We start from the raw sequence: 16,462 nt of genomic DNA, 5'->3' as shown, positions 1-16,462 counted from the left end.
AAGGAAATGGTTAGTATTGGGCCCTTCATTTTTCTATTGCTCTAGTGTGGATACTGGTTAATTACCTCCCCCAGACAACTCCAAGATGCTCCTACTCAGTTCCACCACATACACCACCACCTGCTCTAATCCAGTCACTTTCATGGTCTAAAAACCTCCCTGCCATCTGTGAAGTAAAACTTAAACTCCTTGCCCTGGCACTCATGGCTCTCTAGAACAGTAATTAACCAATGACAGAGATGGGGATGGGAGGTACCAGAAAGATGAGGTAAAGACCCTAAGGGGCACCTTGCAGTCCTGCAGTTTCTCCCTGTTCCTCCTACCAGGCTGGGACTAGGCTGGAGCATACCAGGTGCCTAGGACCCACCCCTCAAGGAGGCACCCCTCACAGGTGTACCCACACTGCCTGGTGCCTGAGAATGAGTCTCCCCTAGTCCAGCCCAGCCTCTCCATCATCCAGGGAAAAAGCAAATCCCTGGGTTTCAGTCCCAGCTCTACCATTCACTAGCATTGTGATCCTAGCTGGCTTACTGACTGCTCTGAGTCTTACTTTCCCCATCTATGTGAGGTAGTATAACCTGCCTCATATGGTTGTTTGTTTGCAAGGTCTTACTACATAGTTCAGGCTGGCCTTGAATTCACTATATAGCCCATTATGTAGCCTCAAACTCGAGGCAATCTTCCTGCCTCAGCTTCCTGAGTGCTGGGATTACAGGCATGTGCCATCACAACTGGCAGCTGTTCTGAGGAGTAAATGACACCAAAAGGAAAACGCCTCCTTCATGTGGATACACAAAAGGTCCTCCACCTGTGCACATTCCTTCCCTCCTTCTCTCCCTATTCTCAGAACACTGTTCTTCCTCTGCTTTCCAGTACGGGCTCCCCTTGCTTTATTTACCCAAATATTACTTCTTTCAGGACAGTGTCCCATGCCTCTCCCACAAGTTCTACAGCCCTCAGTGTTCCTGGTCTGTTTAGCTAGTTATCATACTGTCATTTTCCCAAGGTCCTGAACTGATGTGACCTTTTCATACTTGCAAGACATCTCTTCCCCAGCCAAGCTGAAAATTCCTGAAAGACAAGAACTGTGTCTCACACTCTGCTATTGTTCACAGTCTGAGGAAGTCCTCACACATAGCCAGCCCTTCAATACTCATGTTAAAAGCTTCATAGGACTGTCAAAACTACCTCCAGCAAGCTTTCTTATTTTCTGAGATGTAGATATAAAGAGAACAGGCTGTGGAGTCAGATGGGCCTGAGTCCAAATCCTGACTCTGCTTGTATCAGTTTTATCTAACTAATTTTCATTTAGTGCCCACCATACGCCAGATGTTGTTCTATGCCAAGGCTACTCAAAGTGTGGTCCATGAACCAGCAGTTTCACCACTGCCTTAAAAATTCAAGTTAGTGAAATGAGTCAGGTACAGAAAGACAGGCTCTGTATGACCTTACTTATATGTGAAACCTCGAAAAGTAGAGCTCACAGAAGCAAAGAATAGAACTATAGTTACCAGAGGGTGGAGGATAGGAAGGGGAAAATATGGGTCAAAGGGTACAAAGTTTCAGTTAAACAGAAGGAAAACTTTAGAGCTCCCTGTACAGTATGGTGATTACAGTTAACAATAATAGGGTATATGTTTCAAAATTGCTCAAAAATAGATTTTAAGTATTCTTACCACAAAATAAGTAGGCAAAGTGGTAAATATTGATTAGCTTGATTTAACCATTCTACCATGTATACATGTATCAAAATTTCACATTTACCTATAAGTACATATAACTATTGATTTTTAATTAAAATAAAATATATTTTGAAAATGTAGATTATCAGCCCCATCACAGACCTTGGAATCAGAAATTCGGGGCAGGGCTCAGCCAGCCACCTGTTTTAAAATCCCTTCAAGTGATTCTGATGCTCTCTGAAGTTGTAAAGATGCTGTCTTAAACTTAGTCCATTTAATCACTTTTAGCTGTCCAACCTCAGGTCAAATATCATTTCTGTCCTAAGTCTCAATTTCTTTCCTATAAAATGGGAATTAAGTGAGGATTAGAGCAGGATTAGAAATAAGTGTCATTTAAATGGCAGTACCCCATCCCCACCCCATGGTTACTTTGCAGTTGCAGGAGGTAATTTTAAGATCTCTTTAGTTCAGACCTGTCTTATATGCCAAGTGTGTCTGCTTGTCACTAGGTGGCAGAGCTTACTTTCAATCCCAAAGTTCAACTGCAATGTGTCTCTGGGCTGGAGGCTGCCTGTACCTGAACCCTCACACAGACGTGCTAGCAGGGGCAGAAGTCAGGCCAGGGCTTCCCCTGAGAAATGCAGGACTTTACTAACCATTGTTCATTCTGCATGAAGCAAAACACAAAGAATGCAAAGCACCTCCCAGACACTCCCACCACCCACTCCTTCTGTCTGGCTCCACAGTCCACTCTGGGTGCCTCCCTACATCTGGATGCTGGACAGAGTTCCCCACCAAGCAGTCCCCTAGACACCCTGAGCTCGTCCTCTAGCCTGTCCCCTCCACTTATGCATTGTCTGTCACTGACCCTAAGGTACCAGGACAATGAGCTCTGGACCCAGGAGCCAAACCACAGTAATTAACCAATGACAGAGATGGGATGGGAGCTATCAGAAAGATGAGGTAAAGACCCTGAGGAGGAGCTGGCAGGAACAGGCAGGAGCTCCCAGAGCAGTTCTGTTCCACAGCAGATTCATTTGCTGGCCCCAACTCCAGCCCTACCCAAAAAGGGGTCCCAAAAGGCACTAAACAGGATATTCTAGTAGAGACACTACAAATACAGTCATGTCAAAGTGTAAAATCATTTTTTGCAACCAACTATTTATGCAGCAGAAATTCCTCACTCTAACTTCCATTTCTATCATGCTCGGGCTCGCTTTCTACTGTTTCTATAATAGTGTTCAAGTAATACTGGCCCAGCCCCACTCCCACCTTATTATTTTTACAAGTATGTGTTACTTTGAACACTAGGGGCGAAAAAGGAAGGCTAGAATTTCAAAACAAGCTCTTAGACTGTGATAAGAATCTAAGGGTATGTCAGTCTGACTCCTGCGAACCATATTCTCAAAGAATTTAATGATATGAAATATATTTATCTCCAAGCACTGAAAGCACAGTTAGAAACAATTCCCTGTGTGATCTAAAGCTGAGAATATAGGATCATACTGCAGTACAAATAACTCTTTTCAATGTCTTTATGTGCTCAGTCTAATGATAATGAGATTAGTAGTCTTAATTATACATATAACAGAGATCCACTTTCTATACTTTCAAATGGATAATCGAAGATCTATTAAACAGCTAGATCTATTTATCACTTACTGTCAGACATTACAAATGTATCTTTAAGGAAAAAAAAATCTGGGAATATAAAATGCAGACCTTTTAAGAAAAAAAGTAAAGGATCAGAGACCAAGAACTTTTCTCAGTGATGGACAGCACTTTTTTTTTTTTGGTAGCAGGGATTGAACTCAAGACCTTGCACTTGCGAGGCAGGCAGCGGTGACACTGAGCTAAATCTCTGGCCCTGGACAGCACTTTTTTAATGCTCTGCCTTCATTTCTTCACTTTCATTCACTTTTTAGCCCACTGAGATTTGCCTCCCCCACTAGACTGATATTCCTCTGGCTGTGTGCTAATGATCTCCAAAGTCAATGAACTGTTTTCCCTACAGACTTGATGTCCCTCTGTCCCTCACTTAAGGGTGGCTCAAACTCCTACCTCACATCCTAAGGAAAAGCCAAGGCCCTCTTCAGCCACCTCTCATCTCCTTATGGACTTCTTATCCTTCAATTCCTTGATGCACTCTTCCAACTCCCAATAATACAGCAGAATCACAGAGGTGTGTGGGTTGTCACAAATGGTTGTATAGAGACACTTCATAACCAACAACTTCTGTGTATCAGTTAGCCCCATTTTGAAAGTCCTTTCTGTCACTGGCTATGCCATCTCACTGGTTTCTTCTCTTCCTATGATTCTCTCCTGACCTCACTTTGAAATGGTAGCCCTATCAAGGGTGGCAGTATAGGTCTGCCCATCCATGTCCAACAAGAAGCTAAGAGGAAGAAAAGATCTCTGGTCAGAGCAAAGGACCAGAGAGTCTGAGGCTCTAGAGTTTTCTTCAGTGGTGCCCACCTTTGAAAGTACCAAATTCAGGGAAAAGTCTTCATCAGCAGCACCTTGCCCCGCTGATTGCGCTCCTTCCGATGCAAACTCTCCCCCAAAGAACATTTCAGTTTTCCTTCTCCATCTCCTTTAAGGAGACTGCTTTTGCCTAGGCTTTGGGCTGGGGATTCCCAGGGCTCTGTCTGGTCCCTGGTATTGCTTACAGGGAGCTAGAGATTCTCAACTCTAGCCACACATTAGAATCACTGGGGGAGGAAAAGTTAGGGACCATGGACTTTTTAAAAATCCTGCAACCCAGACCAATTGAAGCATATTTCTAGGCATAAGACTGAAGTCTCTAAACTTCTCTTGGTGATTCCAATGTGTAACTATGTAACAGTTTCCAAACTGGTGGGATTACCCAAGAAGCTTAGACAGATAATGCTTTGAACTCACCCCAGACCAATTAAATCAAAATCTCTGAGGCAGGGCCTCCAATGATCAAGTTATACAGCCAAGATTAAGAACTACGGCCCAAAGTATTCCACCCTGGACAAATACTGCCAGGGAATCTGGTACCCACACTCCAGGGCCATCACTCCCAAATCTCTACCACCTGTATCCACAATCTCTGTGACCTACTGATCATCTGCCAGACAGGTACCACATTCCTCACCAAGCTCCCATCTCTTACCTATGCTGTCTGGTGCAAGGCATCACATCTACCTTTAGCCAAGCCAAACTCAAATGCTAACGTCAACTTCACCGGTGGCATTTCCCACTTATACACATCTAAAATAAAAGTTCTGATTTCCCCCAAACCTGTTCCTTCCTTAGACTTCCCCATTCCAGCAGCCACTGATTTCTCAGGTCAACACTCTAAGGATCACCTTCATTCCTCTCTTGCCTCCATACTGACACCTAATGCTCTTACAAGCTTTACTGCTTCAACCTCCAAAATACCTCAAATCTGTTTATTTTACATCCTAGGCTATTAGAGTAGCCTCCTCCCTAGGCTCTTACTTTGTCTATGAAATATTAATCAGATCACATCACTTACTTGCATAAATCTTTCCAGTAGTTCCCCCTACTGCTTTCTCAAGTAAAATTCAAATAAATGCCTTACCTTGGAGTTGGAGGACCCAATACAATACTACCCCTGCTAACTGTCCAACCTCACTCAGAAATGAGTCATTTGGAACCACCTGCCTGGGGACTATCTAGCCCAGCACTGAAGAAAGCCACTTTACTCCTCTGAGTCCTGGTGCAGTAGCTTTGTTTTCAATAAGACACCAATTTTTAACAAACAGAATTGACACCTGGTCATTGCTAAGTGGGCAGGGGAAGGTTGCTTAGCTAACACACAAAAGGCCTTCCCTTCTGCTCTGCTACACAGCAATGTCTCTCAGTAGCTCAGGAGGTTTCCGCGGTGACTTCTCCACTATCCACTCTCACGACTGTCCAACTGGCCCAGATTAAAGGGTCACAGAAATCCACAAACACTCTACCCCACACATCTGAAAGCAGGCCTGGGATATTCCTTGAGGAACACTGCCGCCTCCAGAGCCACAGACACAGTCTGGACCTCAGACAGGGAGAGGGAAGTTTTAGGCCTGCTGCAGTCAGTCTGAGCTCTGGTACATCCACCATGGCTATACCAGCCCCAGAGGCTTTCTGAGCACCCAGGGGCTTTGTCATCTCCTCTCCAGTCAGTGGTTTGTTTCAGAAGGCTGTGGATGGTGATCAAGTTGCCATATCTTCACAATGAAGACAAACCATAGCTGCTTCAGGGGACAAAAGGGCAGCTGAATGACCCTGAATTCTTCATGTTCATAAACCTGTCCTAAGTAATCTAAAATTATAATAAAATACAGGTAGTGCTTTGCAAATAGCAAGAAATGCACCCCTTCTAAATAATTAAAGCCATTTCTTCAAGGAATGGGTTTGATAAAGCCTAATGTCAACAGTGCCTGAGCACTTCTCGATGTGCCTGGAATTAAAACCTGGATGTATGTTTACTCTAGTTTCTACAGAGTTCTCAGCTGCAAAGAAGCAGCAGCATAAAGTGGAGTTTAGCCCCTAGCTCCACGATCTGTCTCAAGACAGCCTCTGCAGGGAGCAGAGATCCCACCAGTGTAATCTCCTGTGGGCTTTGGCAGCTCATAGAACTGGGTTTGAACTCCTGCTTTGCCATTAATCTGTGTGCCCTGGGCAGGTTCTTTCACTTCTCCAACCCCCTTTTCTGTCTATAAATTAGGGCTATCACCCCTCCTTCAGGGCTGTTCCAAAGATTTACATAGATAATGGAGGTGAAGGGTTTAAGGCCTCCATTTACACAGTAAGTGCTGGGAAATGATAGCTACTCTTACTGCTTTATCAGCAGGATCCTGAGTGCACACTGACCTCTTGCTGTCTGTCTTCAGGGCCTTTGCCCAGTGCTCTGCCTGGGCCAGGCTGCTCTTCCTCTGGCTGTGCTTCTCTGCGGTGGCCCTGAGGGGTAAGGGCCAAGGGTACCCTCCAGTACCATTCTGCTCTTCAGGGCCACAGGAGGAGGGCAACATGCCATTCTTCTTGGAGCGCTGGGGCTGGGCCTGCTGGCCTCTTGGGCCACTGGGTAAATCTATAAACAAGGTATCCTCCTCGGTGGGCGAGTACGGGGACCTGGTCTTGCTCCTTTCCCGCTTGCCCTCCAGTGGGTCCCTCTGGGAATGGTACTGCTCTTCTTCCTGCTCCCGCTTCTCAAAGCCAAAAGAGTCATCATGGCTGTGATGAGGACAATTCCTTGAGTGTCCAGGTCTCACATGGCCACACGCTCGACAAGACTCTGTGTGGTTGGCCTGAGGTACTGCCTGCCGCTCCACTTTCTCCAAATCCCTGCAACAAGAGAAAAACAATTCAGTCCATTCCACAGCCACTTTCCCCAGTGAACACCCTTCACATGCACTCACCTGTGCACGGGATATTCTCTCTGCCTGGAGCACCTTTCCTGCCCAGTCCTTTTCGCTGCTGCTTACTCTCTACTACTCTTTTGGGGAACTGACTTAAATGTTACCCCCTGTAGGAAGCCACCCCTGCCATACACCCTCAGTCTAGAATAAGACCTTATGCTGACTTTATTACCACACTAATTATACTGGGACCATAACTGTGTGTTGACTTACGTAGCTCCCCAATTGACTATGGGTTCCTGCAGGTCACAGGTTCATCTGGCCAATTACTGTATACCCAGAACTTCTGCACAATGATTGGTAATGGAAAAGGTACTCTACTATTGCATGAAAAAAAATAAGTGACATCTGTGACAGTCTCATAAAATCCATTACCTGTGTTCCCAATCCTACCTTTACTTTCTGCTATTTGTCCATCTGTCTGTCTGGGGCAGTCCAGCTTGGATAGAAGGCTCCTAAAGCCAGATCTCTCCCACTGGCTTCTAGTAGAGCCCAAAGTACAGTTGGTAGCTTAATTAACACTCTCTAGTAATGGAAACTAAAGAACAGGCATGTCTCCCTGTGACCACTGATATATCTTACTAGGGGACACCTCAAACAGGAACCCAATAATCTGACCTAACAACAGCTCTATACCAGCAATCAGATTTTGGAGCCAAAGAAATGGAGACATAGAAGAGATAGCTGAAACAGTGTGGTGCCAGGGCTTCCAGAGCCCGAGCACTGGGGCCTATATATGTTTGTCCTCTGCTTCTCCATATGTGTGTTCATGGATTATATCCCAGTAAACCTGGAAACAAACAAGAAGGGTCTGGAGTGAGCCAAGACTAGAAAAGAAGCTCTAGGAGCTTCTAGGAGTGGATTCTTCTTCTGTAAGCTGCTTCTCTCCTCACCTCCTTGGGACAGGTCCTAGTTACATCTGCATAGCCATTACTCGGCACCAGGGACACAACAGTGGTTCCACTGGAGTCACAGGAACATATTCCAGCCCAGCCCAGATAGACCAGAAGAATTACTAGGGACTTTTGGATAAGGCAGCCAGTCTAGCCATACTCCTTGGTTAAAAAAAAAAAAAAAAAAATGGTTCTAGCCTTAAGATGCACCACTCCTGAAATGGCCAAGGCAGCAGGGTCTCCATTTCTATCTGAGAGTATATAACAGGAATGCTGCTGCATTTACATTTCAGTGGTCAGGCCCCAGGCATCCTTGCAACAACCTCAGAACCTCTACTGCCAATAATCAGCACAGACTTAGGAAACTATCAAACCAGTATGGGAGACACAATATCAGTACTGAGTGAAAATACAATTCCCAACAGAAGACCTGCTGCTTATGTGTGTAGGTCCAACCGTTGGTCTTAAATTAGGCAAGGATAACTGAGAAAAGCAATCATACTTCTCACTGTTGAACTCACTGTTGAACTGTTGAGGTATTAATGCCTTTTCCATGTGAATCCCAAGCTTTATGGGCAAAAAATGATGCTTTGTTGGACCACCTTTCCTTTACTACTAGGGGACATTTTCTCTCCCACTCCACACTTTATCCACTGCCCTCTGATAATAGTATTTCAGTTTTCATTTGAGGTTCATTCTACCCCACTCTCAGTACAATGCTTTGAATGCTGCTAACTAATATTCACCCCAGGGAGGTTCCAGAGTCTTAGTGACTGGGTTAGGGATGGACACACAGCCCTATCCAGGCCATTCAGAGTTAGCCCTGGGACTCTGATTGGAGCAGCTCTTGAGCTGCTACAACCATGTGGGAAGACACTGTAGGACAATGAAGCCTTAAGGACTTGACCTGAGGTCCCAGAAGCAGCCACACCTAAACCAAATACATCCTTGAGCTTTGTGGTCTTAACCAATAAACTCCCTTTCTCATATAAGCTAGTGTTTCATTTCTACTACTTACACTGGATGGACTATTACAACACTGTATAATGGCACATTGAGATGGTAATCTCTCAGGGCCCTTAAAGCAAAAAACAATTCTTACTGTAAGCCTACAAAGGGATAACTGTTTCACAGGGTACACAATAGGTTTTAACTGCGTCTTTACTTCTTTCCTTTAATCCTCATCAGTGTAACCCTACCAGCAGCCTTCAAGTTGCCTAAGTCAGCCTTTATCTTTACTACTTCTCAAATTCGGGAGACCACCCATAGAGGATGGGCTGAGGCTGCTGCCCAGGTGGTGAAAGGTCTGCTGCCCTCTGTGCCACATTAGACCACCTCTTGGAATTTTATGCCCTGGCCTCTGCTCTGCTTTCACTTGCTCTGATATTTCCAAGGGGTTACTCCAATTGTGAAACACAAGTAACTGTATCTTCTTGCTATTTACACCCTAAAGATAAACACCACTTTGTCATAAGAGCCAGAGTATGAAACAAATATGCCACCTACATGTATGACAATAGAACCAAAGGGAAACCGGCTTCTTCAGCTGCAGGACCCAAGGATTGGGGATACAATGACACAGTCCAAGCAACAGTAATGTAGATTTTTCTTTCTTTACAAATCAATCAGTATGGATTTACTGAGCACCTATGTATTCCCTGGAACAGGAAACTCAGGGTATAAGAAAATAGAGACAATAACCTCTGCCTTCAAAGCCAAATGACCATAAAGCCTGATTTATTCATGGTGACCACATTTAACACTGTTCTCATAAACAACTAACCACTAAATAACGGACTTTGCTAGTCTCTTCTAATATTGCAGCTAATTTCACAATGATAAATCTTAGTCCTGGGTGTGTACATATGAGGATACACACTCCTACACATGCTAGTATTTCCTGGAAATCAATTTGATAGGGGATGATGAATTCTTTTCTTCAGATAAATCCACCATTTATCACAAAACAAACCTTTAAGTTGGCTTAAAAAAAAATGGTAGTCAGGACCGGGGATTTAGCTCAGCGGTTCCGCTGCCTGCCTCACAAGCATGAGGTCCCAAGTTTGATTTCCAGTACCAAAAACCCCCACAAAAACAAAGAACTAAAAAAAGGGGCTGGGGATTTAGATCAGTGGTTCCAGCACCTGCCTCGAAACCCCAAGATCCCGAGTTCGATCCCCGGTACAAAAAAAAAATGATAGTCTCTTTGCCACCTGGCAATTTTCTAACCCCTACGACTTAAGAGGTTATAAACAGCTCCTTATTCCCATGGCTCCTGAGACTTATATAAGATGCACTTTTGTGCCCAAAATATTCAGTCAGTAGCTGCAATTAAGAAAGGTGAAGAATGTCCTCTTGTTACCCTTGCTGCCTTGTGCATGCCATCTTGTTTCTCTCTGTGATGCTCCTTTGCCATCCCAGCTTTGGAGCCAGCTGATTATGGACTCAAACCTCTACAAACTATACAGTTGGACTTTTGCTCCGACAGATTCAACAACTACAGATCAAAAACATTCAGAAGGCTTCCTGCTTGTTGTGCCATGAGCTCTTTCTCCTCTGCCAGCTCCCCGCATGCCACCCTGCCTTGGAACCAGCTATGGACTGAAATCTCTACAAACTGAACCAAAATAAACCTCTCCTCTTTTAACTTTACCTACAATATGTTTTTGAGAGGCCACTAAGCGAAGCTATTGGTGAATCAGCCCGCTGCAGACAGGCAGGTCTGTGCATGCCCTACCGCCCTGCCCTACCGCCCTACCGAGGTCCCGAGTCGCGTGGAAGACGCCAAATCACCCAGCTGCAGACAGGCAGCCACCTGGTTCCACACTACAAAGACGCAGAGGACACCAGACCACCAGACCAAGGTATTGAGTCCCGCTGCTCCCGGCCCAGAGGTAGGCGCTTCTGAGCCGCCATCCCACTGCTCCTGGTCCAGAGGAAGGGGCTTCCCAGTCACCATCCCTCCCACTGCTCCCAGCCCAGAGAAAAGGGCTTTTGGGCCACCTTCTGTCCCACTGCTCCTGGCCCAGAGGAAGGGGCTTCTGGGCCACCATCCCTCCCACCGCTCCCAGCCAAGAGGTAGGGTCTTCTGAGCTGCCATCCCACTGCTACTGGTCCAGAGGAAGGGGCTTCCCGGCCACCATCCCTCCCACTGCTCCCAGCCCACAGGAAAAGGCTTTTGGGTCACCATCCCTACTGCTGCTCCCGGCCCCTGTCCCACCTCTCCCAGCTCAGAGGAGGTAATCCGTGCAGGCACTAACAGCCCCCCGCCCCAGTCGAAATGAGAAAACACGTAAATAAGTCTCAAAACCAGACTTCCAGATCACCTACAACAACCCCAAAGGGAAATGAGATGGAACACTCTGATACTCAACCACCTGGATCCACTGAACTGGCAACAAAAGGGGATATGGAAAAAATGAAATCAGAAATAATTTCTCAGATAACAGGAGAAACTGTACCCCAAGTGCAAGGCATGATTAATAAATCTAGAGAGGACCAGAGGAACATGATGGAATCCCAAAACAGGAAACAAATGGAATCCATAAAACAGATGCAAATAGATTTCCAGGACATGAAAAACTCCATTGAAAGTCTACACAGCAGAATGAGCCAATGTGAGGACAGAATTTCAGATATAGAAGATAAGATTGCAATTAGTGACCAGGAAAAGAAAAATTGCTTCAAAATTATAAAGGAACATGAGAAATCAATCCAGCAGCTGCTAGATGATGCAAAGAAGAATAACATAAGACTGATTGGAGTCAGTGAAGAAACAGGAGAGAGTGCAGATGACATAAAAATCTCTTCACAGAAATAATGGCAGAAAACTTCCCAAGCAGGGGAAAAGAGCTTGACATACAGACAAGTGAGGCATATAGGACTCCAAATAGCCTTGACCAAAAAAAAATCTACACATAGGCATATAATTGTTAAGATTCCAGAAACTCAACAGAAGAACAAAGTTCTACAAGTAGTCAGAGAAAAGAAACAAATCACATACAAAGGAAAGCCCATCAGAATCACAGCAGACTTCTCAACACAAACCATTAAGGCAAGAAGACCTTGGAGTGACATATTCCAAGCCCTAAAAGAAAACAGCCTCCAACCCAGATTGATGTACCCTGAAAAACTATCTTTCAAAACTGATGGAGAAATAAGATACTTTTCATGGGAAAGAGTACCTTAGGAACTTCATGAATACAAAACCAGCACTCCAAAGAATTTTAGACAATATCCTAGGAACAGACTTTGAGGATCACAACCCCAGGAAGCAAAGCAGAATGAATCCATCTGGCATGACAAGAAATTAAATGTAAAGGGGGAGAACCCAACAAAAAGAAAAAGTCATGGCAATGACAAGTCAATACGTTTCAGTTATAACCATCAATGTTAATGGTCTCAATTCACCAATCAAAAGAAACAGACAGGCAGAACGGGTCAAGAAGCAAAATCCAACAATATGCTGCATACAAGAAACGCACTTAATTCAAAAGGAAACTCATAGACCGAAAGTTAAAGGGTGGAAAACAATACTCCGTGTGACAGGAACCTGAAAAAAAAGCAGGAGTAGCTATCCTCTTGGCAGATCAAGTAGATTTCAAACCAACACTGATTAGGAAAGATGAAGAAGGACACTACATCCTTGTAAAGGGAACAATCCAAGAGGAAGAGATGACAATCATAAATATCTATGCACCAAACACTAGTGCACCCAACTATATAAAACAAATACTAACGAACATGAAAAGTCATATACGCACTAATACAATTGTAGTGGGGAACCTCAACACCCTACTGTCACAAATAAATAGATCAACTAGACAAAAAATAAGTCATGAAAAACTAGAACTCAATCGAACTCTTGAACAAATGAACTTAACAGATGCTTACAGAGTGTTCCACCCCACAAAATCAGAATACACATTCTTCTCAGCTGCACATGGGTCATTCTCCAAAATAGACCACATACTCACACATAGAACATGTTTAAGTAAGTGTAAAGGAATTGAAGTTATCCCCTGTATATTATCAGACCATAGTGCAATGAAATTGGAGATCCATAGCAAAAGAAACTCAAAAAATTTCATAAACACGTGGAAATTGAACAACACACTTCTGAATAACCAATGGGTCACAAAGAAAATTAAAGAAGAAATCAGACAGTTCCTTCAAATAAATGACAATGACAATACAACATATCGGAATCTATGGGACACAATGAAAGCAGTCTTACGAGGGAAATTCATAGCAGTGAATACTCATATTAGGAAAACAGACCAAGCCCAGTGAAACAACCTGATGCTGAACCTCAAGCTTCTAGAAAAAGAAGAGCACGACAAACCCAAAGCTCATACAAGGGAGGAAATTATAAAGATCAGAGCAGAAATCAATGCAATGGAGACTAAGAGAACGATACAAAAAATCAATGAAGCCAAGAGTTGGTTCTTTGAAGGAATCAACAAAATTGACAAACCTTTAGCCAACCTTTTCAGAAAAAGGAAAGAAAAGGCCCAAATCCATACAATTAGGAATGAAAGGGGTGAAATTACAACAGACCCTGCAGAAATACAGAGGATCATCAATACCTACTTCCAGAAACTATACGCCAATAAGATGGACAACACAGAAGAAATGGACAGATTCCTAGATACATATGAATTACCAAAGTTGAACAAAGAAAACCTAAAAATTCTGAACAACCCAATATCAACCAATGAAATTGAAAATGCAATAAAAAATTTAACAACTAAGAAAATCCCGGGCCCTGATGGCTTCACTGCTGAATTCTACAAGACATTTAGAGAGGAACTGCTGCCACTACTGTTTAAACTCTTCAATGAAATTGAAAGGGAAGCAATACTCCCAAATTCATTCCTAGAAGCAAGCATCACCTTGATTCTCAAAGCAGACAAAGACCCAACCGAAAAAGAGAACTATAGGCCAATGTCACTAATGAACATAGATGGAAAAACCCTTAATAGGATAATGGCAAACAGAATGCAGAAGATCATCAAGAAGATCATACACCCTATCAAGTGGGATTCATCCCAGGGATGCAGGGATGATTCAATATAAGAAAATCAATCAATGTAATACACTATATCCATACAGCCAGGGACAAAAACCATATGATTAGCTCCATAAACACAGAAAAAGTATTTGACAAAATCCAACATGCATTTATGATAAAAACCCTACAAAAAATTGGAATAGATGGTCGCTACCTCAAACTGATAAAAGCCATCTATGAAAAACCAATAGCCAGAATCATACTAAATGGTCAAAAACTGAAATCCTTCACACTCAAATCAGGAACAAGACAAGGATGTCCACTATCACCACTCTTGTTCAATATAGTTCTGGAAACATTAGCCACAGCAATTACACAAGAGAAAGAAATAAAAGGAATAAAGATAGGAAATGAAGAAGTCAAATTGTCATTATTTGCAGATGACATGATACTCTATATAGAAGAACCCAAGAACTCCATCAAAAGTCTTCTAGACTTAATAACCAAATTCAGTCAAGTAGCTGGTTACAAGGGCAACACACAAAAATCAATAGCTTTCCTCTACACAAATGACAGACTCACTGAGAGAGAAATAAGGCAAATAATTCCTTTCACAATAGCATCCAAAAAACTGAAATACCTAGGAATCATCCTAATGAAAGAAATCAAAGACCTTCTCTGAAAACTATGGCACTCTGAAAAGAGAGATTGAAGATGATATCAGAAAATGGACAGACATCCCCTGCTCCTGGGTAGGAAGGATTAATATAGTGAAAATGGCCATACTTCCAAAATTGCTATATAGATTTAATGCTATTCCAATTGAGATCCCAGCAGCATACTTCATAGACCTAGAGAAAACAATCCAAAAATTCATTTGGAGCAAGAAGAGACCCAGAATAGCAAAAGCAATTCTAGGTAACAGAGACATGGCAGCGGGTATCACAATCCCCAACCTGCAACTATACTACAAAGATACTGTGATAAAAACAGCATGGTATTGGCAAAGAAACAGACTTGAGGACCAGTGGAACAGATTAGAAGATGCACAAACAACACCAGACACACTCAGCCATCTCATCTTTGACAAAGGAGCCAAACACCCTCACTGGAGGAAAGATAGCCTCTTTAATAAATGGTGCTGGAAAAACTTAGTTTCAACTTGACAAAGATTAAAACTAGACCTATATCTCTCACCATGCACTAAACTAAAATCAAAATGGATTAAAGATCTAAATATTAAAATAGAAACTCTGAACCAGTTGGAACAGAGGTTAGGTAGAACCCTTGAAGACATCGATGTAGGAAAAGATTTTATGAACAAAACCTCAGTTGTACATGAACTAGCACAAACAATCAACAAGTGGGATCTCTTCTTATTAAAAGACTTCTGCACAGCAAGAGAAACCACCAGCCGTGTGAAGAGACAACCCACAATGTGGGAAAAAATCTTCACCTGCTCTTCCTCAGACAAAGGTCTACTATCTCGAATCTATAAAGAACTTAAAAAGATCAGACCTCCCAAATTTAAAGACCCAATCCAAAAATGGGCATCTGAAATGAACAGACATTTCTCAGACAAAGAAGTAGAAATAGCAAATAAATACATGAAAAAATGTTCAACAACACTGGTCATTCGAGAGATGCAAATGAAAACAATGCTGAGATTCCACTTCACTCCAGAAAGAATAGCTGCCATCATGAAATCAACCAATAACAAATGCTGGCGGGGCTGTGGGGAAAGAGGAACCCTGCTCCACTGCTGGTGGGAGTGTAGACTGATGCAACCACTGTAGAAATCAGTATGGAGATACCTCAGGGAACTAGGACTGGAGATCCTGTTTGACCCTGCTATTCCACTGTTGGGGATCTTCCCCAAAGAATTAAAAGAATCATACCACAGTGATACATGTGCACCCATGTTCAAAGCAGCACAGTTTGTAATAGCTAAAACTTGGAAGCAGCCCAAATGTCCATCACCTGGAGACTGGATAAAGAAAATGTGTTTTTTTTATAAAATGGAGTACTACTCAGCCATAAAAAATGAGAAATTAGAGATATTTATAGCTAAGTGGATGCACATTGAGGCAATACTCTTAAGTGAAATAAATAGGACACACATGAATAAATACCAAATAGTTTCTCTGGTGTGAGAAACTGAAAGTGTATATAAGGACTAAGTGTATAATAGGTCATGTGAAATAGGAAGAAAAGGGGCAAAGGGGAAGGAAGTGGGAGGGCTTGAGGAAAGGATAGAAGGGAATGGGATTAATATGAGAAAATGGAAAAATAGGAACAAAATCTTTGTAAATAGGGAGGACTGGAGGGGTTGAAGGGAGGGCTGGGCAAGGGTGAAAAATAAGAACCAAGAGAGACTATGTAAAGGTGCAAATTTCCAATGATGAATGTCATTATATTGTATACCTAAAATGTATCAATGATTAGAATGAATAATCAAAAATGTAAAATAGGAAGAAAAGT

The 16,462-nt window shown here is 43.0% G+C and overlaps 1 protein-coding gene across 26 annotated transcripts in view; it reads right to left on the bottom strand.

The window, feature by feature from the left end:
• The window catches only part of Plekha7 (pleckstrin homology domain containing A7), a 227,912-nt gene that overhangs the window by 35,373 nt on the left and 176,077 nt on the right, over positions 1–16,462 (bottom strand). For all 26 annotated transcript variants that reach the window (XM_087211244.1, XM_087211247.1, XM_087211248.1 and 23 more), the window contains one exon: positions 6,531–7,001. In XM_087211244.1, coding sequence (XP_087067370.1) covers positions 6,531–7,001 — 471 coding nt within the window. The remainder of the gene's footprint in view (positions 1–6,530; positions 7,002–16,462) is intronic.

Source organism: Heterocephalus glaber, unplaced genomic scaffold, assembly GCF_053883595.1.
Source record: "Heterocephalus glaber isolate CG9 unplaced genomic scaffold, H.glaber_assembly_v1.0 deba00001428, whole genome shotgun sequence".
Classification (NCBI taxonomy): Eukaryota; Metazoa; Chordata; class Mammalia; order Rodentia; family Bathyergidae; genus Heterocephalus; species Heterocephalus glaber.
Note: the sequence above shows the minus strand (reverse complement) of the source record. Positions and strands in the feature narration are given on the sequence as shown.